This window comes from Chiroxiphia lanceolata, chromosome 5, assembly GCF_009829145.1.
Source record: "Chiroxiphia lanceolata isolate bChiLan1 chromosome 5, bChiLan1.pri, whole genome shotgun sequence".
In the NCBI taxonomy this organism is placed as follows: domain Eukaryota; kingdom Metazoa; phylum Chordata; class Aves; order Passeriformes; family Pipridae; genus Chiroxiphia; species Chiroxiphia lanceolata.
In genome coordinates, this window is record NC_045641.1 from 49,301,724 (window position 1) to 49,327,016 (window position 25,293).

The following is a 25,293-nucleotide window of genomic DNA, read 5'->3' on the forward strand; positions in this document are numbered from 1 at the left end:
ACACCAACAGAAACCCCTCTGCTGGATAATTATTTGAAAGCAGAACAAATGCATTCATTTCACACTCTCATAACTCAAAATTGGATGAACAGGGATTCTTTTGCTCAGATTTTTCAAAAAACGCTCACCTTTGGACTGAGAACAAAAATAAAATTTCCAAAGTGAAACAAAATGTACTTTAAAAATTATTGATACTTGAAAATAGGCCAATGGAGAGGTCTCTGCACTGCAGAGGGAGGTCTGGATTCTGCATAGGGAACAGGTATTCAAAACCTGTTAACGGGTGTAAAATTTGGTTGGGTTGCTTCAAGATAAGTATTCAGCTGCCCCACAGATATGCAGATCCACATTTTCCCGAAACGCAAAGGCCGTCGCAGCCCCCCCACCCCCTGGGAGGGAGCCGCTAGGCGGCGAGCTGCGCTGGTGTCTTGTCAAACCACATCGTGAACCCAAATTGCATCAAAGAGAAGAAAAAGCTGCTCCGGAGTTGCACAGGGAGCCATAGCAACGCAGCAGTTCCTATTTTTAAAAACTTGAAAGATAGTAAGAACATTAAGTCTGAGGGGAGGAAAAAGAAGGAAAAAAAAAAAAAGAAACTACGTTTCTATCAGGAAGTTAAAAAAAAATGCACATGTTCCTGACAGGCTCCAGAGATGAAACCATATATGGCCAGCCATCAGTGTGCAGGTGTGCAAGCCAGAAAATATCCACGGCCTCATCAAGCCAGTCCCTGAAGTAAAGAGGCTATTTCTCACTTTCCCTCTACCGCTCTGCTAATGCAGGATTTCAAATTCCCTGAGGCGCTTTAAAGCCCACAGGACCCTGACTGCATTTTGTGATAGGGGCAGGATGCTGCTATAGCTGATGCTAAACAGTAGCCAGAACTGGGTTTGTAGATTCGCAGCTCCACCACAAAGGGAGGATTTTGATTCACTTTCCATGAAGAGTGGAGAGTCTGAACGCACACATTAAAACATATTGTCACCAGCAAGCGAAGTTACCACGGTATTAGCACTAATTGGACTTGGCTTCAGAGCAGGAGATGTCTCAGAGGGCTGGAAGCACAACATGGACATTTTCCCATCTGGAAACTGATGGCGCATACCAAAATTCATTCCCAGCTGGTGGATTTTGGAGGCCTTTATGAAAGAGTATGTCCTTTAATCAGAAGGTAACCCTTGCCAAAAACTCATCTCTTCACTTGAACCCTCCCATTCCATTTTAATTGCAAAGAAGATGAAAAATCCAGCTATCCACACAGAGCAAGTGCCTCCTCTTACCCTCTGACAAAGTCCTGCTATGCAGGAGTAAGGTATCCTGTGGTGCTGCTGAGGAACAAACGTTTTTGCTGCGCCACCATCATATATTCCCACTGAGAAGCCAGGGATATCCAATACCCTACCAGCATATGGAGTTGATTTGATGTTAGATCTTCCCCAGCAAGACAGCAGTGCTTCCCACTGCCCAAGCCGCACTGCTTAGGAGCTGCACAAAGCAAGGATGACAGCCAGCCACAGACTGTGCCCTTCTGCAACAGGCATCCTTAGCAACTGACCGGTATGGGTGAGGTTTGGGTAAAGAGCACGTTACAAAATGCCCTGAGCATCCCCCTCCAGCGACAGAAAAAAAAGGAATCAGAGGAAGTCAATGCTGCCTCATATGTGGTGGCACATAGATAACTGTTGCCCCCACCCACTGTTCACCTCCCGGGCAGACATCATGAATAACCAGTAGCCCCAGGGCAACAAACCCAGCACTGAACCACCAGAACAATGAGCAATGCAGGCAGGGCAAATGAAATGCAACAGGAGATGCCAGGTGGGGACAGAAAAAAAAGAAAGTGATGACAGTATGCGAGAACAGAGACTGAGGTGATGTACAATAAGGGATGCAGGGAGGCAGAGAGACCCTGACAGAGGACGGAGGCCTGGGCCAGCCCTGGCCTCCAGCTGCTGCTGGAGCAGTGACAGGAACAAGCAGATTTCAGCAGCAGGGATCTCTAATCTGTCAGCAGCGCTCACACCACGTGCTGCTAGCCTGCACCAGCTTGATGGCAGCAGGACACACCAACCAGCAGGAACATAATAAGCTGCTAACAAGACATTGGCTTAAAGGTTCCAAAAGGTCAAAGTTACATATGCTCCCTCACCCTCCAAGTCTCTGAAAAGGGCAATTTCTGCATCGGTGGGAATATGCCATTTATACCTTCTCTCACCTCCTCCCGGTATTAAGAAGCAAGTCCCAGCACTGTGCCTCCCACCACTGGAGCACTGTTGGATTCAAGGGCTGGAGCAGGATTTCTCAGCCAGCTGCCAAGGAGGTAGATGTAGCCCTGCCAAACTAAGACCTCAGTGCAGGCCAGTGTTCCTGTCTCTTAGCATGAGGTTAACTTGACAGTCTACAAATGGAGAAAGTGCAACAGAAATGGTCCATTCTCCATTCCTGCTCTCAACTCCCTTGCTGCACTATGTGAAGGTGCATGATTCACTCAACTAGGAGACAAAACAGAGTGGCTCCATGGCAGTACCTGCAAATGACACATGATGTGTCTGACGTGGAAGGCAATGGCTTTCACGAGAAGAGAGGGCAGGAGGGTGGGTTGGGAAAGGCCGGGACAACAAGGAAAGGTGTTGCCTGGGCATTGTCCTTGGAACTAACCTGGGGAAAGCAGGTCCAAGATGCTATGGGCATGGGTTATCAGGGTGACACAGTACCCTGAAGGGGCACTGCACCTTTTTCACGGATTTGCATGGCCTCTATGGTCTTGAGTCTCCAGGGAAGCAATTTATTTGTACAAATCTATTGCAAGAACTTTCTCTGCCCATGACTCACTGTTCAGCTATCTAAGCCCCGGCAACTCCTGGTTTCTGTTAGGGGATTGTGGCCATGTGAGAAGAGAGTTTGCCCTGGTTGTTCCAGGGAAAACAGTTTCCAACCACTCAGCAAAGGCTCTTTTGCATTTCCTAACTGTTTGGCATCTTTTCAGGTGAAAGTTATTCCCCCCAAAGTGGAAGTATCACGTCCAAACAATGCACTGAGCTAGCTTGCCAGCTGTTTTCATATTTGAGGAATCTGAGGTACAGAATTGAACTAACTTTGTTCCCCTCTAAAAGTATTTCTTTGCAAAGCTGGTATAATTCCACATTTGTATTTTAATTCCAAAGCAAATGCTCCACTGCACTTTTTATTAAAATGAAATCTTGTGTGTGCAGCCTGGTGTTAAATGAGAGACTATTAAAGCCAATCAGTGGAGAACTCATTAGTAACCCTACAACAACAAACTAGTAGTTATGGCCCAGCATTCACAAGCAGCCATGACAACCAGTAGGAAGAACCAAGGTCTCATTGAAGGCTATAATAAAAACACAGCTTATGTAGCCCAATGACTGTGAATATCCATACAAAACAGCTGAGCTTCTATTCCTCAAATATGTGCCAAAAATTATATTCTTTTCTCATGACTCATCTCTGAATTCCACTCCCAAGAACGCTCCTGTCATTTAGTTATTTCTTCCCATTTCTAAAATGTAATGAAAAGCACCAATCCAGAGCTCAAGAAAATCTGTTCCATCAATTAAAATAACGAAATAAGCAGAAGGCTGCCTATAAACACATCCACCTCTGCCCACTCACTCCTCAGCAGCCATGGTGAAGAGAGGAAAGATGAGCTTTGCAGGATGCCTAGGAGCCTAGCAACTCTCCTAGGAAGGGTCAAGAAGTAAGAACTCCTCATCTGAGCATTTCTCCAGAGGAAAACCCTGTTAGAAACTCCTTCCCAACCTTTGTGATCCAGTAGAAAAGAGAAGAGCACACAGTGTTTTGCTGGGTGCCCAGAAGAAGATCAGATATTGAGATAACTATAAACTTGGTAGACTGGAATATTCAGACCAGATTTCTTCCTGGGACAATGAAGGAATATATGAATAGGTAATTATTACAAACAAAACAAAGAATTAAAGACTGTAATTGAACTGGGAAACAGCATTTGGATATTTGGACTCTAAATCACCACCTAAGCCTATTATCAGAATAAATTGAGATAAATCCATCACTAGAGGAAAAATTCCTCAAGAATCATTCAAAAAGAAAAATAACAAATCTTGTAGAACAAACCTTTCTCAAAGTATCATTTTACTACACTTTAGTGGAGTTATCTCGTCAGCATGTTCATTTACTGAACAAAATCCGCAATATTCAATGGTCGTGATCCTACTTCTGCAGTTCCAGTCTAACACAAAAGAGAACCAGTTTCAAGACAGACAAGAAACAGTTGCTGTGAGACCATTAGTGATATGATGCAGACCAAACACCTACATTGTCAAGAAATGGCATTTAAATAACAGTCTATCTTGTTTCTTTTTGTGCTTGCAGCCATACTTCAAACAAAACCTTGTTTGCACAAGTTCTTGCAAAAATGAACAAGTGTCAGTGTAAGAAGGAAGAAAGATATGAAGAATCTGAGTAACACTCAGTTCATCTTCTCCTTACTCCATTATATACCCAGATCAATGACCAACACCATGTTGAGAAAGACCATTTGATTCTAGCTGCATTCAGAACTATTACTCTCTCAGAAAGAGGAGAAAAAAAGTAATAAATGGACAAAGTTCAAAGGCAGATCTTGGGAAACTACTAATTCACAGTCTTAGTGTATAAGGTGCCCCAGCTGAACTAGAGTACACATTTTTTTAGTTGGTTGTCTTACTCTCCGAAGAATAAAATGGGAAAATCCTTTTATCGCACTGCCTCCCCAGCTATGGATTTGAAGCAAATTGGACTGCTTTGGATTAGCTTCAAGAGTTTCTGAAACACTAGCTACATGGTGATGCATTATCTGAGGTCACATACATATACACTCCACAGACATCAAGCCCAAGGTGCCATGCATGTCTCTATTCTGTGTAGGCATGCAGAGAGGGAACCGTAAGTTGCAGATGGCTGAATATAGTATTGCTGGGTCCAGAGCAAGACTAAAATTAGCTCTCCAGAACCCTCGGTCCTGTCCAAAGTGAGCCAAACCACGTTCCAGACATGCAGGTATTGCTGCTGCCTGGTATGCACAATGCACAAGTGCTGTGGGATCTTAGTGGGTGGAAGGGGTTAGGGAAAGTATGAAGCAGCTGGGTCTGTAGAATCTGTAATTCCCCAGATAGACAAAGCATTTCAGGAGAAATTTAAAGACCTCAGATAGACAAAGCATATCAGGAGAGGTTTAAAGCTTAGCACTTAGTAAATTCCAGCATGTTCAATGGTTACTTGAAGGTATGAACACAGATTACAGCCATTAATCTCTATGGGTTTTGGTTCAGTACAGTGAACTCACATATTCACATCTGCCTCTTTCCACATCTTGTGCTTCTCCTCTACCTCTCCACCTGCCCAGACTCCAGACTGTGAGGCTGAGCTTGAAGCCATTAGATTTCTATTGACCCCTTGGATTTGTAAAATCTATGGCTTATTTCAGACACCACTAGATTTTAAACTTCAAAAGGTGCCTGAAAGTAATTTGATTTAAATAAAAACATTAAGCACCCTACTCACTAAAGTCAAACTTTTTAACCATCTCACTCAGAAATACTGAGAGGGTGGAAACATGGGCAAGTGGGGGCAGGGGAGGGGAGGTGGGTAGAACCCCTGCACAGGCCAGCACCATGGGAGGCAATGTAAATATTTGCACTGTGGTCACAAGCAACTGGAAAACAGTGTAATTATCTCTGAGTTAGCCCAGGTGCCTGCAGCAATCTTCACAGTGGCAGAACAGAGCTTGGCATGGACTACTGACTCTGCTTCTCAGCTAGTCTGATGCTGGTACCCAAACTAAGCTGGGTATATTTACACATATTTGCACTCATTCTTGTGAATGCTGTACCCAAAGCAGATAAGGGAGAAGAAATAGTGTGATTTGGGCCATGAGGGTGAGAAGAAAGCTAGTATCTTCAAAAGTGACATGAACTGCTTTCATGTGGGGTGCCCAGGCTTCAGGGCATATCTACACTGCACAACAGTACTGTCATATCTAGACTCAAGAGTTTCTGAGCTGACAACTTCTATACAATGCAAAAAGGTGCTATGCAGAGAGATTATGCTGGGCCCTTGAAGCAGCATAGCTGTATGGGTATGATGTTATGCACAGGCTAATAGGGTGTCAACAAAACTAATTAACAGAAGGTCTCTGCAGAACGCTGCATAACATAGCAGGGAATGTCTTGTTTTCTAGATAACTGCTGAAAAGACACAATAGAGCTCCCCCCCAAACCCCTCTTCATTTGGAAAGGTAGAACAACAGCCTGCCTTGATGTTACTTCTCATAACTTTGTATATATTAAATATATTTTCCCTGCTTAATCATTCCAGTCATGACTCGAGCAGCAGAAAAAAACCCTTACTTCTAAGCCTGGGAAGGAAACTGATAAAAGCTTTGGGCAACTTTGGTGGTTCCAAGGCTTGCAGACAGCAAAAAGACAGCATGGGGAATAGGAAGTAAAGGCAATAAGACCTTGTATATGCCAGTGGATCAAAGAGACAATGACAAATAGCAATATGGATAATATAATGGGTCAAAGAATAGAGTTATCTTTCAGTTCCCAGTTTCCAGGCAAAGCAAAATTTGCTTCCTTGTCCACCAGTTCCTCTATCTGCCTAGTACAGTTGACAGCAAGGGGTCACAGCACACAGACCAATCCATCACATTTCCACTGATTCAACATGACAAATGAACAAAGACGCTGAGCTCTGTGTGGCCTTATGGCTACTGCCTGGATTGCCCTCGTCCTACCACAAAGGATCCAACATGTCCAAGGATTTTATACGTAAAACATTGCAGAATGACAGCTGAGCAGGTCAGGGGACATCTAGACAATTGCAGATTCCATATCTGTGTTGCTTTGCTACATTATAAAATTCCAGCTGAGACAAAAAGGAAAATCTAGTCATCAGAATGCTGTTACTAGAGGTTGTTCCACTGCAGGCTTCGTCTATGTCCTTAAATAGACATCTTAACACTATTTCTTAAGAAAATCTTAATTTGGATCAAAAGATGTTTATTGAAACAGGTTTTCCCTATTTTTAATTTAATTTTCAATCTTGAAGAACTTCCTGTACTAATCAACGTACTAGGCTTTCTGCATAATGTACACAAAGGAGAATGGGACCCAAAACACCCAGTAGACAATGGCCAACAAGGTGCCAAGCAGCAGGGTGGTAGTACAAGTCCTCCTCTAAGGTAAACTGGATCCTTAAGATGCCCAAGGTCTTTAAAGACTCTTAGTATAAAGCAGGAACTGAGCAGAGGTGATGACTCTTTTTTTGCAGCTCTAGTTCTCCACTTCTGTTTGTACTTCCTTCTCACCTGTAATTCAGGGCTAATGGACAGCAGAAGGACATTTAGTCTTCAGACAACAGGTGCCATGACACTATTCCCAGTAGGTTACAAAACCATCACCTATAAAGGACATCTGTTTCACATACTGTTAGTGCTTGGAACAGAACCTAGTGCCTTCTAGATTTCAACATAAACATTTCCACTATTTGCAGCAAGAACTCACCTGAGAGTTGCGTTCATGCAAAGGCACTCCAAGAAGTTCAATGCTGTTATGAAAGCAAAAATTTGTGCATCAAGGGGCACACTCAAATTTTTGCACTATGCCTTTATATTCCTTTTCTTCATGCTGACTTGCCCTCTGTGCTGTATGGAGGCTTTCTAAGAAGGTGACAATACTGGTACTTATGACAGACAGCAACATAGATCCCACCTCCCTTTGCCCACATTCTGGCCAAGACCACCTGCTGCCCCAAAGCACCACATGGCCTAGTAAAAATATTCTGGTATCAGAGGTTATCTCTGACCCCTCTTTTGTAAGGCTGGGCTAGCTCTTTCCCTTACCTGTTGAGCATGTTGGACTGGTAAATCCTTTTCTCCTGGGTGTTGTAACAGCTGCTCTTGGGCTCAGGGATGAAGCTGTGTTCAGACAGCATATCAGAAGCAGCCGTGGTGATTATGGCTATTCCATCCCTTACTCTGGCAGGAAGACCGTAGTCCCATTCATCATATGAGACAGAAATGAGCCCGGTGGGAAACTCAGATGGCACAGTGTCTGTATCCCCTGCCACCAGGCTGGGCACGATCCACGTGTAACCATAGCCTGTCAGACCCACAGAGTTGGCCACCTCAAAAATGTAGGTGGCCTCTTCCTTTGTGCAGTAGAGGAGGATAACAGGGCTTTGAAGCTTCTTGAGCTGGTTCTGGATCTTTGAGTCCCCATCGTCCAGGGACATGTCCAACAGGAGGACCTCCTCCAGTTCCCAACCCACAAAGCTATGCTCAATGGTACTGCGGATCTTGTTCACAAAGTCCTGGTAACCGGGGAAGTAAGTAGTGACAATGGAGAAGATGTACCAGTCGTATTCTTCCATGATGTTGAGCATGACAGACGCTTGCTGTTCTATTGATGGGCCAAACTGGAAGAACATGGATGACTCATCCTAGAATAGGAAGTGAAAGAGAGGAAGAGAGAGGAAAAGAAAACAAGAATAGGTCAAAGGAAATAAACAGCATTCCTAGTCAACCCATTGAGCATGGAGGGGGAGGCACACAGTCAGAATCTTACACTTCAAATCTTGGCGAGAGCTTAAGGATTTTTAACTTTTTAAAATTTAAAATTTAAGTGAAGCAAGCGAGAAGGAAGTAAAATCCTTTTTATGACCAGCTGTCCTTACTTTATTTTTAAAGGCAGGTTGCCAAAATTACTTAAAGGTTTCAAATGTTAGGCCTGATTCTAACAGACAGAGAACAAGTGGTATACAAGTCAGGACAGAAAAAGAGAATATGTACAAAATATTCCATGACTGCAGAAATTAAAAGCTTTAATCCCAGGATTATCATAACCTTATATGTAGTATAAACAGGATACATAGCAGCTTTGATACCGATTTAGTAGGGGACAGTCACTCTAGTTTGAGTATCCAGACTGTGGGGAGAAGTGGCAGCTCCACGAAATCCATGGGGCTTGAGGAGTTTAAAATATTACAGAGAGTTAGGCCTTTTCCCATGAGAACAGTAAGGCTAATTGGATGTTCCCATGGACACAGCCTTGAGTTTTAAGGAGTACAAGGGCGAAGCTGTTTGACTGTGTGCAGGTGTTACATTCCTGAGTGTTTTTGCAAGAATATGTTTATACTGTGTGTGTGGGAAAGTAGAAGCGAGCAAACTGAATAAAAGCTGCTGCTTCTCTGAAGCAGCAGACATCCCTTTGTCTCATCACCCTGTTGTGTGTGTGTGTCTTCTTTTCTTCACGGACCAAGACCTATCGACATATACCCCACAACACCAGACCAAAGTACAGTGAAAGTAGGCAAAATCATTCTGACAACCCCTACTGCAAGCTCCTCTTAAATCAAGCAGCAGCACAGGGTTCTACAACTGTGGAGGTTCAGTCTCAAAATAACATAAAATACACTAAAATTTAAAAAAAGATTTCTCAACTGTCATGAGTTTTGTTTATACCACGTTTTAGAGAAAAGTCAGCTCAATATTTCTCTTGGTATTGCTTTCATATCTTTCTACCATACTAAGTTCATCTTTACAAAACTCAGAACTTGTACCATTTTACAACCTCCAAGACTCCAAGGGAGTTCTGTATGGATCTCAGCTCTCCAATGGCAGAGTGTAAACCCTTTTTGTCCTGGGATTTTACAAAAATACCAGGTTTACAATTTGTGACAGATCCAGTAAAATGAAATCCTTACTTTTCCCAATTCATGATGGAAAGGAATGGAAAAAAGTATTTGCCAATATGCTCTCTTATGGATTTATCTTCTATCTTTTAAAATCAACTGCAAACTCCTGCTGATTTCTGTCGTTGGATTAGATCACCAACCAACCAAACAAACAAACAAAAAGTCCAACAAAAAAAAAAAGCAGAATTAAATGTTATCTCTCTGTGTAGAGATTCCCATTATAAGAAAGAACTCAAAATCCAATCACCACCTTTAGGAATGAACAGCCCCACCTTCTCTTAAAAAGCCTTGAAAACTGGACCAGAGATACAAAAGGAGGTGCTCCAGAGTTTCAGACCTGGGAAAACTCCCTGTGCCTCAAGACATTATCTCAAGACTGTCACATTTAGAACAGCTCTCTACCAAATTAAGTCTCCTACAGCCTGCCAGGTAAAGCTGTTTTCCAGCAGGGATGCCAGTTAATCAATCATCCATTCATCCTTTAGTCGTGATTTTGATTACCTATAGCCATTTTCTATATTGACCAAGTATGCCATAGATCAGCAACTCCAGAAAAACAAAACAAAAAAAGGTCTGCACTCAGCCTTAAGCTGTTTCTCTTTCCTGAGCTCCCTATGGGTCACATCCTATACAAAAGTCCCTGCTCCCAGATCCTCATGCCTTTCTTAAGAGATTTGGTAATTAAACTGTTCACTTTCTCCATACAGCTTACCACCCATATGTGGAAGTTCTCTTAGGTGCTCTTTGCTTAGTGGAAAAATAAACATATGCAAAAAGAAAAAGGAAAAGAAGGCAGCAACAAATTAGAGAAAAGTTAAAAAAAAAAAACAAAACAACAAAAACAACAGGAGTAGCAACTTGAGCCTCTCGACACATGGAAAACAGATCATACTTTCTATCACTGGAATTCACCTCCTTCTCTCAGAACTCTGCTCACAAAAAGAACCTACTCTTCTAATAAAAAGACACTTTATATCTTTGTAACTTATGCAGAAAATTAGGAAATACAGAGGAAAAATCAAACTATTCTCATGGCATCTGCCAGAATTTGAAGAAAACCTGAACAAGCATCTTCAATACCCATCATTGCACAGTGCCTTTGAAAGCCACTTGTAGCAAACTGAATGCTAGGGTGTGAAGACTCAGCCTTACTGTAGCATGAAAAGGCAAGACAGCTACACTCATGACTAGTGTTTATTTTTATATTAAGTTCAACAAGAGCTTTTCTATACTTATGCATAAGAGCCTCTGAATTGACTGCAAATTTCCACCACATCTAGCAGAGAGTCTAAGATCTGAAGGGCCTGGCTACTGAATTACAGGAACATTTGACACACAGCATAGAATCATAGAATCACCTGGGTTGGAAGAGACCTCCAAGATCATCAAGTCCAACCCTTGATCCAACACTACTGTGGTTACTAGACCATGGCACTAAGTGCCACATCCAGTCTCAGCTTAAAAACCCCCAGGGACAGAGAATCCACCACTTCCCTGGGCAGCCCATTCCAATGCCTGATTACCCTTTCTGTAAAGAATTTCTTCCTAATGTCTAACCTAAACCTTCCCTGGCACAGCTTAAGACCATGCCCTCTTGTCTTGCTGATAGTTGCCTGGAAGAAGAGACCAACCCCCCCCCGGCTACAACCTCCTTTCAGGGAGTTGTAGAGAGTGATGAGGTCTCCCCTGAGCCTCCTCTTCTCCAGGCTGAACAACCCCAGTTCCCTCAGCCTCTCCTCATAGGACTTGTGCTCCAGTCCCTTCACCAGTCTAGTTGCTCTCCTCTGGACCTGCTCCAGGACCTCAATATCCTTCCTGAACGGAGGGGCCCAGAACTGGACACAGTACTCCAGGTGTGGCCTCACCAGCACCAAGTACAGGGGAAGAATCACTTCCCTCAACCCGTTGGCCACACTGTTCCTGATCCAGGCCAGGATGCCATTGGCCTTCTTGGCCACCTGGGCACACTGCTGGCTCGTGTTCAGCTTCTTGTCAATCCAAACTCCCAGGTCCCTCTGTCTGGCTGCTCTCCAGCCACTCTGTCCCCAGCCTGTAGCACTGCATGGGGTTGTTGTGGCCAAAGTGCAGGACCCGGCACTTGGCCTTGTTGAACCTCATCCCGTTGGAATCAGCCCAGCTCTCCAGCCTGTCCAGGTCCCTCTGCAGAGCCCTCCTGCCTTCCAGCTGATTGACACTCACCCCCAACTTAGTGTCATCTGCAAATTTGCTGATGGTGGACCCAATCCCCTTATCTAAATCATCAATAAAGATATTAAATAGAACTGGGCCCAACATTGATCCCTGGGGGACACCACTAGTGACCAGCCACCAACTGTTTGCAGCACTGTTCACCACCACTCTCTGTGCCTGGCCCTTCAGCCAGTTCCTAACTCTGCACAGGGTGCCCCTGTCCAAGCTGTGAGCTGCCAGCTTTTCCAGGAGTATGCTATGGGAGATGATGTCAAAGGCTTTGCTGAAGTCCAGGTAGACCACATCCACAGCCTTCCCCTCATCCACCAGGTGGGTCACCTGATCATAAAAGGAGATCACATTGCTCAGACAGGACCTGCCCTTCCTAAACCCGTGCTGGCTGGGTGTGATCCCTTGTCCATCCTGTAGGTGCTGTGTGATTGCACTTAGGATGATCTGCTCCATAACCATCTGCTCCATCTTGAATTCTTGTCTGAAAAAGTACCAGGTGCTTTCCTCAGTGACAAATAGGGGATGCAAGATGGTAAATCCACTAATATTTCAAGTATGCATACACACAGTCAGGAGTTAGTAGGCATGATAGCTAGGTGCAGAAGGTAATGCCCTACCCGTGATTTTAACAGGGCTAAGCTAAAATGCCTGCTGACAGTTCATTCCACATGAGTGCCCTGCCTAACCGTTGAAGGGAATTCTGCCCCAAAGACTCAGGAAGAAAATTCAGAGCTCCTTACTAACCAGAGTGTACCAGAACATCAAAAATCAATACAGCAAATAGATAGCTTTATCGCAACCCAGCTAAACAATTCTGCTCCACTGAGAAATGTAAGCACCCCTCCTTAAATCAAACAGCACAGACCTCTTAGCTGTGCATGTAATAATTGCTCTTGAGCAACTGTTGGCATTTTTATTATAGAAGCAGCAAAAGGAGGCAACTTCTATTCAAAATGAGAGCATTAAGGAGATGCAAGCCAGTCCAGCTTTTGGCTTGCCAAGATGTCTCTTGGCACTTACTCACCCCAGTACTTGGGCTAGCCAAATGTTCTTCATTCCCTAACCAACTCAGCACTCAGAGTGGGGTGAGGAAGGAAGGACAGACAACAGTGTAGAAGAACGTGTCCCTCTCATAATAAATTAGGAGAATTGCTGATAGAGCTGGATAGGAATCTCAGTCACTGCCTTTTTGGGGGACAAAAAGCAAACTAACAAAAATGCCCAAGAGCCACTATTTCCTTTTCCTTGTTTTTGAGCATGTCTGGTGGAAAGTCAAGGAAAAAGAGGAGAGAGAATAGAGAACTACAGGGCTATCAGAAAGAACATGAATTTGACCTCACTATGGCATTATGCCAAAGTTTTTAAATTAGGAGATAGGTCTAAGATGGTTTTACCATTTTTACACACATATAACCTATAGAACCATTATTGCTTTGTTACAGCCTAAAACCAAAAAGGAGTACTTTATCCTTCTAGACTTTAAAGATTTTACAGAACATTACAAGCTCGTATTTTTCTCCTGCAGAAATTTCACGTTCTCCACCTTCCTTTTTTACCTTAAAACAGCCAAAACAAGGTTCAACATCACCACTGCGAGACAGATTTAAATTTGGGATAGGGATAGGTTGAGCTCAAATCAGAAGTCCCTTACATTGCACATCATCCAGATGAAATACAATCCCCTGGCTTCAGGAAAAAGCTTGTCTTTGTCCTATAGCCCTTTCACCTGCAAGCTCAGGCTTTCCCTAGCTAACTGCTGCGAGAGAAAGCAAGATTCTGCAGGGTGTCCCTCACACACTCGGAAAGAGCAGAGGCTCCATTACAGGATCTCAGTGCCTCCAGAGATCCCAATTCTGCCCCACTGTCAGCCTACAAGGTCGGGGATCGGTAGTTTGCCCAGCTGAGCTGGAGGTGGAGCTGATCAATTGACACAGCATTGCTCCCCAGCTGACAAATGGCCTCCCACAGGAAATCTGCTCCGAGTTTACCAATGCTGGGATAAGTATTGCCTCCTCCTCTTGCACATTCAACCCCTAATACAAGAAGGTTGGATTGCACATGGTGAAGGTACAAACACACTCACCATGAAACCTCCTCTTGAAGACTGGTGGCTAATGAGTGGATTAAAGTTTGCAGAGTTGGCACAGGGTTTAGAGAGCAACCAAGTACTATTGCCAACACTTCTAAGTTCTTCAGACTTGCAGGCAGGCCAGGTCTGACCCAAAACTCAGTGGAGATGTGAGCCCTTGGCAAGGCTGCAGGTGACTCTCCCGGGAGCCCTCCTGCAGCTGCACCATTCAAAACCAATCACTGCCATTTAACGAGCCATTTACCTCAGATGTGGCAGGAGAGGTCCGTAGGGAGCATTTCTGACAAGTTCCTTCCTTACAGCCATTCTAGATTCCCCTGGCAAGCAAAAGCAATTACTGCCTCACAAACAGCATCTTACTATCCAGAGCAAAACTGAGTCTCAGCAGGGGGCAGACCAGAGAATATCCATAAAGCAGGGGCATGCAAGATCCCCAAAAACAGTTGCAGCGGTCCAATCATCTTGAGGAACTGGCAAGCTTTCCAGTGAGCCATGGTATTGACTTGGGGAGTGAGGATCAGCATGTTGGGTTTCCTTTGTGTAGCCTACCACAATGTAATCTGGTTCTATGACCCATGCTGGGCCATGAACAGATTTTTACTACTGGTGACAAGGTCCTTTAGCTCCAATCAAAGTGCCAGACCCCACGAAAGCCAGGTGCGTCAAGTTATGAGCAAGGAATTTGAGTAAGGAGCAAAAGCACTTGTTTGCTTCTTGGATTTGGAGAAATATACCATGTCATTGCAAAATGCCCTAGTCTGCTATTTCCACACAGGTGCAGGAGAAATTCAATTTGTGCTACTCTGGGAGTAGCTTGTTTTTGTTAGGCTTTTGCGAACATCAGTATATCTAACCCCATTTGCTGCTTCATTAAGCTTCGTGTGCAGCCATAATTTAACAACTGGGATCTGCCCTTCCTTTCCAGTTTGCAAAGGGGATCCTATCAGATCCTAATGACTCAGGCCACTATCACTTTCCAAAACCCTCTTCTCATCTTCCTGATTTAGAAGAAAAGCTGTTCATGTGTCTTTAGTACAGTCTTGATTTGCAAAATTCCTCCATGATCTACAGCCAAATCACAGAGGGCTGCCTCTTGTTTACACCTCAGCCCTGCCTACCACACAATCTGGGCAGGAGGGAAAGGAGCAAGCAAGCACCAAATAAGTTCCGGGAAAACACAGGCTTTCATTTCCCTACCTGTGTATTTCTTTTCTTCAAAACTGAGACACCACTGTGTACCTATTTGTCACAGTCCTAGTGGGATATTTGATTCACTGGGAGTTTTATTCTCCATGACGGAAAATGCCACAACAGTTCGTCTTATAATTAAATTTGCTATATTTCTGACTCCCGTTTGTTATAATATATCTGACAGAAAATCAAGATCTTTGTTGCTTAAGTGTTCATTTACTCCTGTTTATTCTTACCACAAATGCATTTACTGCCTCAGGCTAGCCTACAGACAGGATCTTCTGCCTGTTTGGTTTTTTCTCCACAAATTTAATTTTTTTATTTAGTTTTCAACAACGCAATACAATAAAACTCTGGCTTTAATATTATGTGCTGTATCATGCTGTGTGAGTCCTTTCCTTGAATGCTTGCGGTAGGGACTATGAGAACATGATGACACTACGTACCTAGTATAATGTCCTCATGGTATCTAGAACAGCATCTCTGCACCTCACACACACATACACAATCACATTTCCACAAATACACATATTCATAGCCAAACCTACTCAAAGTAAAGTTGGAGCACGTTGAATTGTGTCATTTCTTAATCATTGCCTAGTTGACACTATTTAGAAGGATTTCAAAAGTTTCTTGTCTTACTGGAACAGGTTCCCTGGATTATTACTGATTTTGGCTTGCATAGCAGGTCACCTCCTGCAATCCTTTCCCAGTGTTCTGAGTCACTGATGGATAGATCGTTCCTGGTGAAAATCCTCCAAGCTGCCCTGGGAGCATGCTGTCAGTAGGAAGTTCAAATTTGTTAGATGCAGAAATGTGGTTTACATACCCATATAATTTATCAGTTGCCTCCCTTGTTCTCATAATAATTACTGAACACACTGGACTTATTTGACAGAAAGATACATAGCTCAGATGATGGTTACAGAAATGAGTGGATGAGTGAAAGCAAGAGACACAGTTCAGTGTCCCCACTGATAGAAAAACAGGCAGGATATACTGTGATAAATTAATTAGGAGAATGGTTGTTGACTCCCTAGATCTTCTCTGGAAGCTACAATCCCTGATGGTTACTAATTGCAATAACAAACCTAGAGTTGCTAGTGTAGTTCAATTCTGTTACCCTGGTAAATGATAACAAATATTTCAAGATTCACATGTATAATGATATTAACCACAAACATAAGTATCATCATATACCTATACCCCAGTCATGGCTTGGACATTAATCTCTCTGTAGCAGTGGAAACAGATCTGCTGTAGAGTCCTAACCCAGAGGCAACTGTCTAAGTGCTCTAGCACCAAAGAGTTCCTGAGAGCTGCAATAAAAAGGTCTCAATTAAAGATGACTCAAGGGCTGAAAAAAAAGCTAAGTGATTTCCACTTTCCACTTAAAGGTCTTCAGAAATCATTCATTCAAAACCCTTTGCAGCAGAGGAAACACAAGATACCCTAGATTCTGTAATCTTGCTCTTGGTATTGTTTCACTCCATACCATATGCAGTTAATAAAACAGATGAAAGAATCAAACATTGCAGGGTGACTGTCTGGCATACACAATTCAGAGAAATTCAGCTGTCTGGCTAAAGAGAGGCTGTAACATTTGTGAATTTTATTAACAATCACTGATCAAAGCAGGCTAATGTATGATGCTATGCCGTACCAGCTTCTCAGAGCATCATATATGGATGCCAGCATTTTTCCACAGCAGAGAAATGGCAGTTAGCAAGCTGCCAGGATAAACAGTTTTCACACCAGGATTGTTACATTTCCATTTTCACCTCCGTATGTGTGTATTTCCTTGTTTGATGAGAATATATGGATGGATTAAACCACTGGCCACTCTGGGTAGATTCCGCCCACCAGGCACCATGTTAACACCATGCTGGCAATTTAGACAGCCCAGGACCAGTTTCTCTGTCCCAGCTCAGCCAAGCCCACTAGGCTGGCTTAATATCTTGACATTGCCAGCCCAAACCAGAGAAAAGTCAGACTGCCCCATTACTCATCCATCCGATTACATCATGGTGTTTGCCTGGGTCTTCTTTTCTGGCTGTCTTTCCATCCAGAGTAAGGACTGAATTTTGATTGTAAGCTGAATGAGATGACATTGATATAGCGTTATTAATCAATAGCAGCCATAAAACTATCCAGTACTCTTAAAAAAGTCCAGTCACAGTATTTGGCAAGATCTCATTGAATAAATTTCTCAAATCAACTATGCAGGGTGAAATACTATTTCTTTTTATAATTTCTAAATTAACTGCTCATCCATTTCATCAAGTATGCTTTTGGTCTCTTATTATGAACAAACCTTAATATAAGCTGAACCTCTAAAGGTTCACAGAGTCTATTTAGATAAGTTCTGGAAGTCCAGCATTGCATCCAATGCCCTCTGAGCCTCTCAGGAGCTTAAGCTCTTTTCTCACTGTGGCCCAGCTGTAGACAGGTCAGAGTGTGTTCTGTGAGTGCCTCCATTCCTCTTCTGTCTCATAAAGCAGTGACATCTCCTCTCTCAAATTCTGCCTTGCTTATTTAATCATTAACCTTCTGCAGGCTAAGCTGTTAGTTGTTCTATGTCCTAACAGATGGCACCTGCAATCCTCATGATGCCAAGTTCTAGTCAGCCTTTATGGGCAGAGTGAAGTTGGCTGTGCCTATGCTCTTAGCTGGATGGACTACAGCTGAAGCAAAGTAGTCAGTTTAAAGTAATATTGTGTCAAGACTTCATCTTTTCTCATAGACTGGCATTATTGACCAGTTTATATAATTTTTAACATACTGATATAACTTTTACACCCTTTGGATCAGAGTTGGCTTGCCTTAGAGGGCAAGTGAGCGAGCAACTGAAGGCAAAGTCTGTGTAGATGTGCCCTCTGCTTTCCTTAAGGCAAGGAGCAAGGAAAAGCTTCAGCCTCATCCATCCTGGCCAGCAGTAAATGGGCAATTCTGTTACTCAAAAGAAAAACAAAACTAAACAAAATGCTCACTTAAAACAGGAGACCTCTCTAGCAAGTGAACCAAGAGCTGAGTTCTGACTAGATTTCACAGACTCCATGTGGCAGGATAGACCCGCCCTGACAAGACCTAAAATCCAGTCAAGCTATCATGCAAGCTATCATGCAGGATCAACTGTTGGAGCCAGGGTGTTTTGGTGTTAATTATGCTAAAACCACCTGGTTCATCAAACTTTGAATACACACTTTGCTTTTTGAGTCTGATTTGACAGATAAGCTCATAGCTGGCTTTTAAATGTGTGACTAGCAGTCAATCACTTTATACTATGAAAGTCCAGTCCCCTCTCATGCAGTCAGGTTCTTCTAACATAACCTTTCTTGAGTGTATTGGTGGAGGTTCCTCCCTTGGCTGGGGACACCCTCCAAAGTTACTCAAGGTTGAGAGAAAGAGATATCCCCACGAACACTGGTATGGGTGACTTACATGAGATCTCTCCTTAATAATCATTTCTTTTTGCTAGCTTTAATATAACTGCTTCGATAATTGCTTTGTTACAGTGCACTATACTACTTTATGCTATATTATACTCTACTATTAGATTTTCAGTGTTTATATTGTGTAGTAAATAGTTCTAATTAAGATATTTTGTCTGGTCATTTGTATAAAATAAATTATTTATTTTATATAAATATTCTCATTTTGACAATCATTAAAACCTGCAGGACAAAATTTAGTCACATCTCTATAATTCCTTTAAATTTAAACCGTTAACACAGTCTGAGGTTAAGATAGGATTCAGCTGCACCTAAACCTTTCTCTGAAAAGGAGTTTAAAAAGCGACTCCTTTCTGTACCTTGAGAGTCACCGGCAAGGCTTTGCTTTTTAATAACTTTTTCTAAGCCTTCCACTCCCACCCGAGACACTCCAGATTTCCCACTGCCTCATACCAGGCTGCCTTTTCTCTAAGAGGGTCATAATTGATATTCTGATCTATGTGTCAAAGAAGAATAAAAAAAAAAAAAGGGGGGGGGGGGAACCACACCAAAAAGCGATCCTGCCCCACCGCTCTGGTCCTAGTTCGGCAGCGAAGTTTCCGTGGCAACCGCGGACACGAAATGCCGCCGCGGCTGTAAGCTCCTGGCCGCCGGCATCCCGCCGGCCCGCAGCGCTGCGGAGCCCGGCCCGGCACAGCACGGCATGGCCCGGCACAGCACGGCCCATCGGCGTTGGGGCTGTGAAGACTGGGGCTGTGCGTCGCTACTCAGACCACAAAGCGTGGCTCATCACCCGACAGCCTGCTGGGACTGCAGAGGTGCTGGAGAAGGGGACTGATGGGAAAGAAGTGAGCTCACCTTTTCTCCTCCTGAGCCTCGGAGTAAGGATTCAGCCATTTCATACTCACAGCTTTCTGAGACCGTGAGGATCTACGCTACCCTCTGCAGAACCCTCCAAATCAGACTCTATCACTTTGGAAAGGAGGTGCTGCTTGCTCAGAGTACACTTCCTTCCTGCCTTGGGCTCTCCCAGACCTCACTCACCCCAGCTCACTTCAACCTGCGTTTTACAGCAAGAGCTGGGACAGGAGCAATGTCAAATCCTTGCTCTGTTGATGTCGGGGTTTGGAGATGTAACAAGAACTGATAGTATTTACAACACAGAACCTACAGATAGCTGAGCCAAGTGATTTAAAGAAACAAGAGGGGAACTGAGGCAGCCGGCCCTTAGTTTTTACCAGGTGCATTGTCTTGGAGAAGTTCACAAGGGGGTCACTTAGAACTTTGGGGAACTTCAGACAGCAAAGACCACCAAGACTCTCAATGAAGACCCTCAGAGACCTTATAAGGATATGCATATGTGCTAATAAGTGTTGGGAAATGTCATGAATATGTAACAGGAATGCAGGGAACGAAAAATAAATAATCATGTAATGGTGACATATAAACTGTAGTGAAGATGCCTCGGTGTGCATTTGGCAAAGTGATGACCGGTGCACCCAGTGCCAATTAAAGAATGCCTTGATTTCTAAAACCCACAAATTGAGTCTCAGATGTTTCTTTTAAGTGCCAGTTCTAGGCAACACTCTATACCAGGAAAAAAGGCAGGTCTGTGTGGTTTCATTTTAAGAGGGATTTTACCACCTGCCAGAACAGTAAAAATAGTCTCAGCATAAAATGAAGAACCAGTACCCTGGTCCATTTTTGTTTGGACATGCTGCTGGCAAGCATGTCTCATTAGCATAGAACGTATATGTCTGCACCAGGCAACAGGAGGCACAGAAACCATGAACTGGCCCTAAGGCATCTGTTCATCAACACTGTGTGGAAACTCCAGGTCATGTCCACTAGAGTTGCCAAGTCAGGAGAGCTAACTAGTTCAAATCGCAGTCTGCACCATCCTGGTGACTCTTATTCTGGTTTCAGACCTAGCTGGAGATTCTTGAAGCCTGAGGAGAAGAACCAGAGGTGGATTTCTGACCTACTGGACCCAGATCCTGGTTTAGCCCCTGCTTTGGAAAGCTATTGTATCACTGAAGTGTGTTATGAGAGTCCTTGGCTGGAACAAGCAATATGGATTTTAATATTGCAGCCTCCCTCCCTCATACTTGAAGACCTGATCCCCATTAGAGCTTGCTTCGGCCATAGTTAAGTTACCTCTTGTACTCCCAGGGTGGATGAAAGCATGGCAGCACCTATCTTCTCTCTACCAAGCTCTCCTTCCTAAACAACCAGTAAGCAGTGCCCCTGTAGGGAAGCTGCTGTCATGCCTGTCTTGCTTATTGAATTGATTCACAAAGTTTTAAATGATTATTTATTCTCCTCTTCCATAGTGTGGAAACCCTGAGACCAATAAACCACATGGAGTTATTTACACAGATATTACAAAGGAAAGAAGCTTCCTTCTCAAATGTTCTTCTTGAGCTCCCATCTATTGTCTCAGAAACTCAACAGGAAGTTTCCTACAGCTTTACAGACAAAAAATCTAGCAAATATATGAAGTCCCCTGCATGCACACATGATCATCCAAACATATGCAGGATCTTTTGCCAAATCCGCAGTTGCTGAATTATTTTTTCCTAGTATTTTTCTGTTGGGATCATAGCTCTTTCATTCCTTTTCTTTGCCCTGATGATTAATAGCTGTTTGTCATGGCCCTTGCTGTTATGAGACTGAGAAAGAAATTGTGGCAAACTCCTTTTTGATGGAAAAGCCATTTCTGAACTCAAGGAATTGGAAATTATTCTTGGTAAAAGACTGGACCACAGGAGACTTGCAGAGCTAGAGCCTGAAATCTTCCCCACAGTTCCTGAAGTACTTCACAGTCATGGTTGCAACAGTGCCTGGTGATGTTAAGACCATTATATCCATCTCTGTGATCTAGGCATGAAAACATTTACACTCCTCAGGGTTTGATGAAGAGGATTTGGGAGAAGGAATTGGCCCATCTGACTTTGCAATAAGGGTACTGTGAGTTTCAGTTCTGTACTTCTTTTTGATTGGGTGATGAAAATCAAGGAACCCATTTCCAGTCAGTTTAACTCTGTGCTGAAGCACACATAATTAAATTCACTTTTTTTCTATACTTGCCTTCACATTAATAGAAGGTGCCATCTATATATTCACTATGCCCTTGGCATGACTTAACAGCAACAGTACAATAAATAAGATACTCCTTTTTGTACTTGAATTCAAATTTTTCTATCTATATTAGACTTTGTACTTTTTTAAACAAAACCCACGTCTGAGACTGAATTGTCATATCTTTTTCAAGATCACACACGCACATGAGATACTGAGATTTCTGACGAGGATCAGCACAGCAGAGAAAGGGAATGATGGAGCAGCAAAAGACTTTGCCTCTGCTGGCCATTAATAATAAGAGTAACAAAAGCATCTAAGAGAATAAAATCCAAAGTAAGATGTGTAAGGTATAGAAATAGCTCAAAGGCAAAGCCGATGCATCTTGTTTTCCTGTATCTCCCATCTGTCCTCTTTCTTCACCACACACTCTGGCACAATGGGGCAGTGGGAAGTAGATGTAAGCATCAGCAGGAGCTACAGCAAGCAGGGGAGAAACGAGCTATTCAGTCTGAACATTGCCTGGCTAGGGACAAAAGACGAACAAACGACCATATGAGAAGGGAAAGAAAAAGTCATGTCCAGCACTGCACTGACTGCAAGGAAAGAAGCACTGGCTGAGGTGTTTTGTCTTTTCCTTCCAGTTTGTATCACTCCGACTCATTTTCTATCTTCCTGCACTCCAGACTCCTCAGTGCATGCGGGTGTGCGTGTGTCTGTCTGTATACATATATACAAGTGCATGTGTGCATAGGCAATTACATGCAGGATGTCTCAAGATATGCAAATTGTCTCATCTCCAATATGCCAGCTACACTCTAACTCAGGCTGGCAGCACCTGAAGTGGATTAGCATCTGACAATGATCCCTATGAAATAAGGTGATGGTGCAGTCCAGCCTTACTGAAGAGCAACGTCTACATCACCACACATGCATTCAGAGCTAATTAAGCCTCTAGTTAATGTTCTCAGAGAGAAGCCATGGGCTACATTGGCTGCTTCACTACAGAGCCCTAGGCACAGCCCAGAGGAAGAGAGCTTCAAATTGTGGGCGAAAGCACTCAGGACATGCTCTTAACACACTTTATTCTTCCTGACAAAATATAGTCCTTCAGGACTCGCCTTCCATGGAGGCAAGTATTCATCTAATTAATATACACCAAGAGGATCTGGGTTCAAAAAAAAATCAAATTCGTCTTTCTTTTAGGCAGGTGGTAGGAGGGAATACTTGTGGGAAGGGCTTAGCCACACAACAGTTTATTTCAGGGTGCAGATAGGCAGTTCTGGAAGCTGATACAAAGTCATCACTCTGGTCATCTACCTTCAAGATAAATTTTTTTTACTAGTAGGAAGTGCCTTTTCTCTTTTTCATATAAAACCTCTGAATATATCCTGCTGAGAAGTACTGAGCTGAAAAAAACTTTCCTTCAAGGCCAGTGGCTAGTGCAAGGAGCTCAACCTTTTCATTATCTCAGTGCCTGCAGGATATGTACATTCCTACACTAGGTCTGCACTGCATAGAAGCCTGCAGCAGTAGCTGTGCACCGTTTATCTCAGAGTACATTCTCCTCTTCTATGTGGTAGGAGTAGAGGAAGCAGAGTTTAAGAGCTATGTACATTTACTATCTCGGTGTCAGTGCTCTTCAAGCCATGCAGCCTTGCAGAGTGGGCAAGCTTGGTGAATGAAGCACACTGAATGGAAGATATCAACCCAATGCTTTACAGCTCATTTGGTATCAAACTGCTCTTGTTATGTCAATTTCTAAGGGCTGATAGTAGATCTCTTTCTGCTTTGATTCCTCAGGCTAATCCCACTAACTTCGAAGTCCCGTCATACACTCTAGGTGGAAGTGAAAATACATTCAGGCACGTATTCAGTGCTTTCAGCAGTAGGCTATGGACAAACCTCTCTATTCATCAGTGGAAAAACATTGCCTTTCCAGGTACTCCTCACTGGCCTTCCCACAGAATCTCTCTTTATACTGTAACTCTAGGATATCCAAAGAAGGAAAAGTATGCAATATTTTAACATATTTGTAGGTTTTACAATGTACATACTTCATCCCTACATAAAAGGCTGAGGATCCTAAATCTTTTTTTTACAGGGAAATTTACAAGGCTGGAAACCCATATGAGTTCCCCTTCAGCTGTCTTCCGGGGGGCACTTTGCACAGTCCATTGATAATTTCTGTGTTTCATTGATATTCATCAGCTGTTGGGTCCCCAGAAGATTTCCCCTTCATTCCAGAAGCAATAGTATGTCTGTTTCAACAGTTTAATAATACAAGCCCTCCTGGCCTTGGACTCTACCTTTCTCAAGGCTCCTCTAAACAGGGCAGTTTACTTCCTTACACAAAATCAGTTGTGTGTCTTGGACTTGGACAAAGGAAGCCCACGCTCCTCTAAGCACACTGACAGCAGCATTTTAACAGTGCACAGTGATGCTGCGCAACAGTTTATAGTCTAAACTTAACATGAACAGCATTTCTGAGGGAAGCAGCTGGAGGACTTTAAGCAGGCTGGTCATAATCCTTCTTGCTGGGATATGGACAGTAGACATAAATCAGTTCCATTGCTGGGGAATTTTGCTAGGGGATTTTTCAGGACTGTAAGTGGGCAACACCTTCGATCCTACAGTTTGCACCAAACCACCTCCTCAGATTTTAACAGTATCTTGCAGTCCTTATGGACTCAGAAGGTAGATTACTGCCTCTTGAGGTGCCAAGAGCTTTTGCTACAGCTTCCAGGTTTCCCTGAAGTGCTCCCCTCTAGGTACTGAATGAGCTAGAAAATTTTTCTTCTCAGCTGATGCTCACAGTGCAGAGTGAATCCAATAAACGAGGTATCTTTGCTCACCCATTTTTGCATAAGCTTGTTTTAAGCACACTGTACAGTTGCTTCAATTGCCCAGCAATAGCCTTCTCACATCTTCAGACCTCTCAAAACATGTCTATATTGTATAATGCCACAGCCCTACCTCAGAAATGCCAGAGCTAACCTGAACAACCTAATTAAGCCCACAAGGCAGAGCAACACCTTGCAGAAGTATTAGCTTGGATCCCTGAAGCTGAAGAGTGGTTTCAGTACAGTCCCTGAGCTAAATTTGTGATGATATGATATGATTGTACCACTCCTGGAGCTAGCCTGTTGGGTGCTACCTAAGGGTCCACACATCAAGCTGTGACCTTCTCAAGACTCCCTCCCTCCCTGCAGTGTCTAGGCACCCAATATCTCAGAGCGCTTCCCACAACAGCTGCCATGTGGGAGACTTACCCTTGCTGCCTGCTCCTCAGGCTCCCCTTGCCCTCACCACTTCAACAGAGGTTGTTCTCCACGCCCAGGGAACAACTTAAACCTTTTCTTCTTGGTGCCTTCTCCTACACCCATCAGGCCCCAGGGGTCCCTCCACATCAGCTCCTCTCCCAGCCACTGGGCACAGGGCAGTCACGACCACACTAGGACAGGGGCAGCAGGAGGCCAAAAGGACAGCAGACAGTGGATTCACATCCACGTACACGCGCATTCCGATTAGGATCCAGCTTTG

General features: G+C 43.5%; 1 protein-coding gene across 6 annotated transcripts in view; it reads right to left on the reverse strand.

Annotated features, from left to right (window-relative positions):
• The window catches only part of GRIN2B (glutamate ionotropic receptor NMDA type subunit 2B), a 211,857-nt gene that overhangs the window by 114,377 nt on the left and 72,187 nt on the right, over window positions 1–25,293 (reverse strand). For 5 of the 6 annotated variants that reach the window (XM_032689029.1, XM_032689031.1, XM_032689030.1 and 2 more), the window contains one exon: window positions 7,883–8,481. In XM_032689029.1, coding sequence (XP_032544920.1) covers window positions 7,883–8,481 — 599 coding nt within the window. Of the gene's footprint in view, window positions 1–7,882; window positions 8,482–25,022; window positions 25,208–25,293 lie in introns of those variants that run through there. The other variant, XM_032689036.1, reaches the window with a different exon arrangement.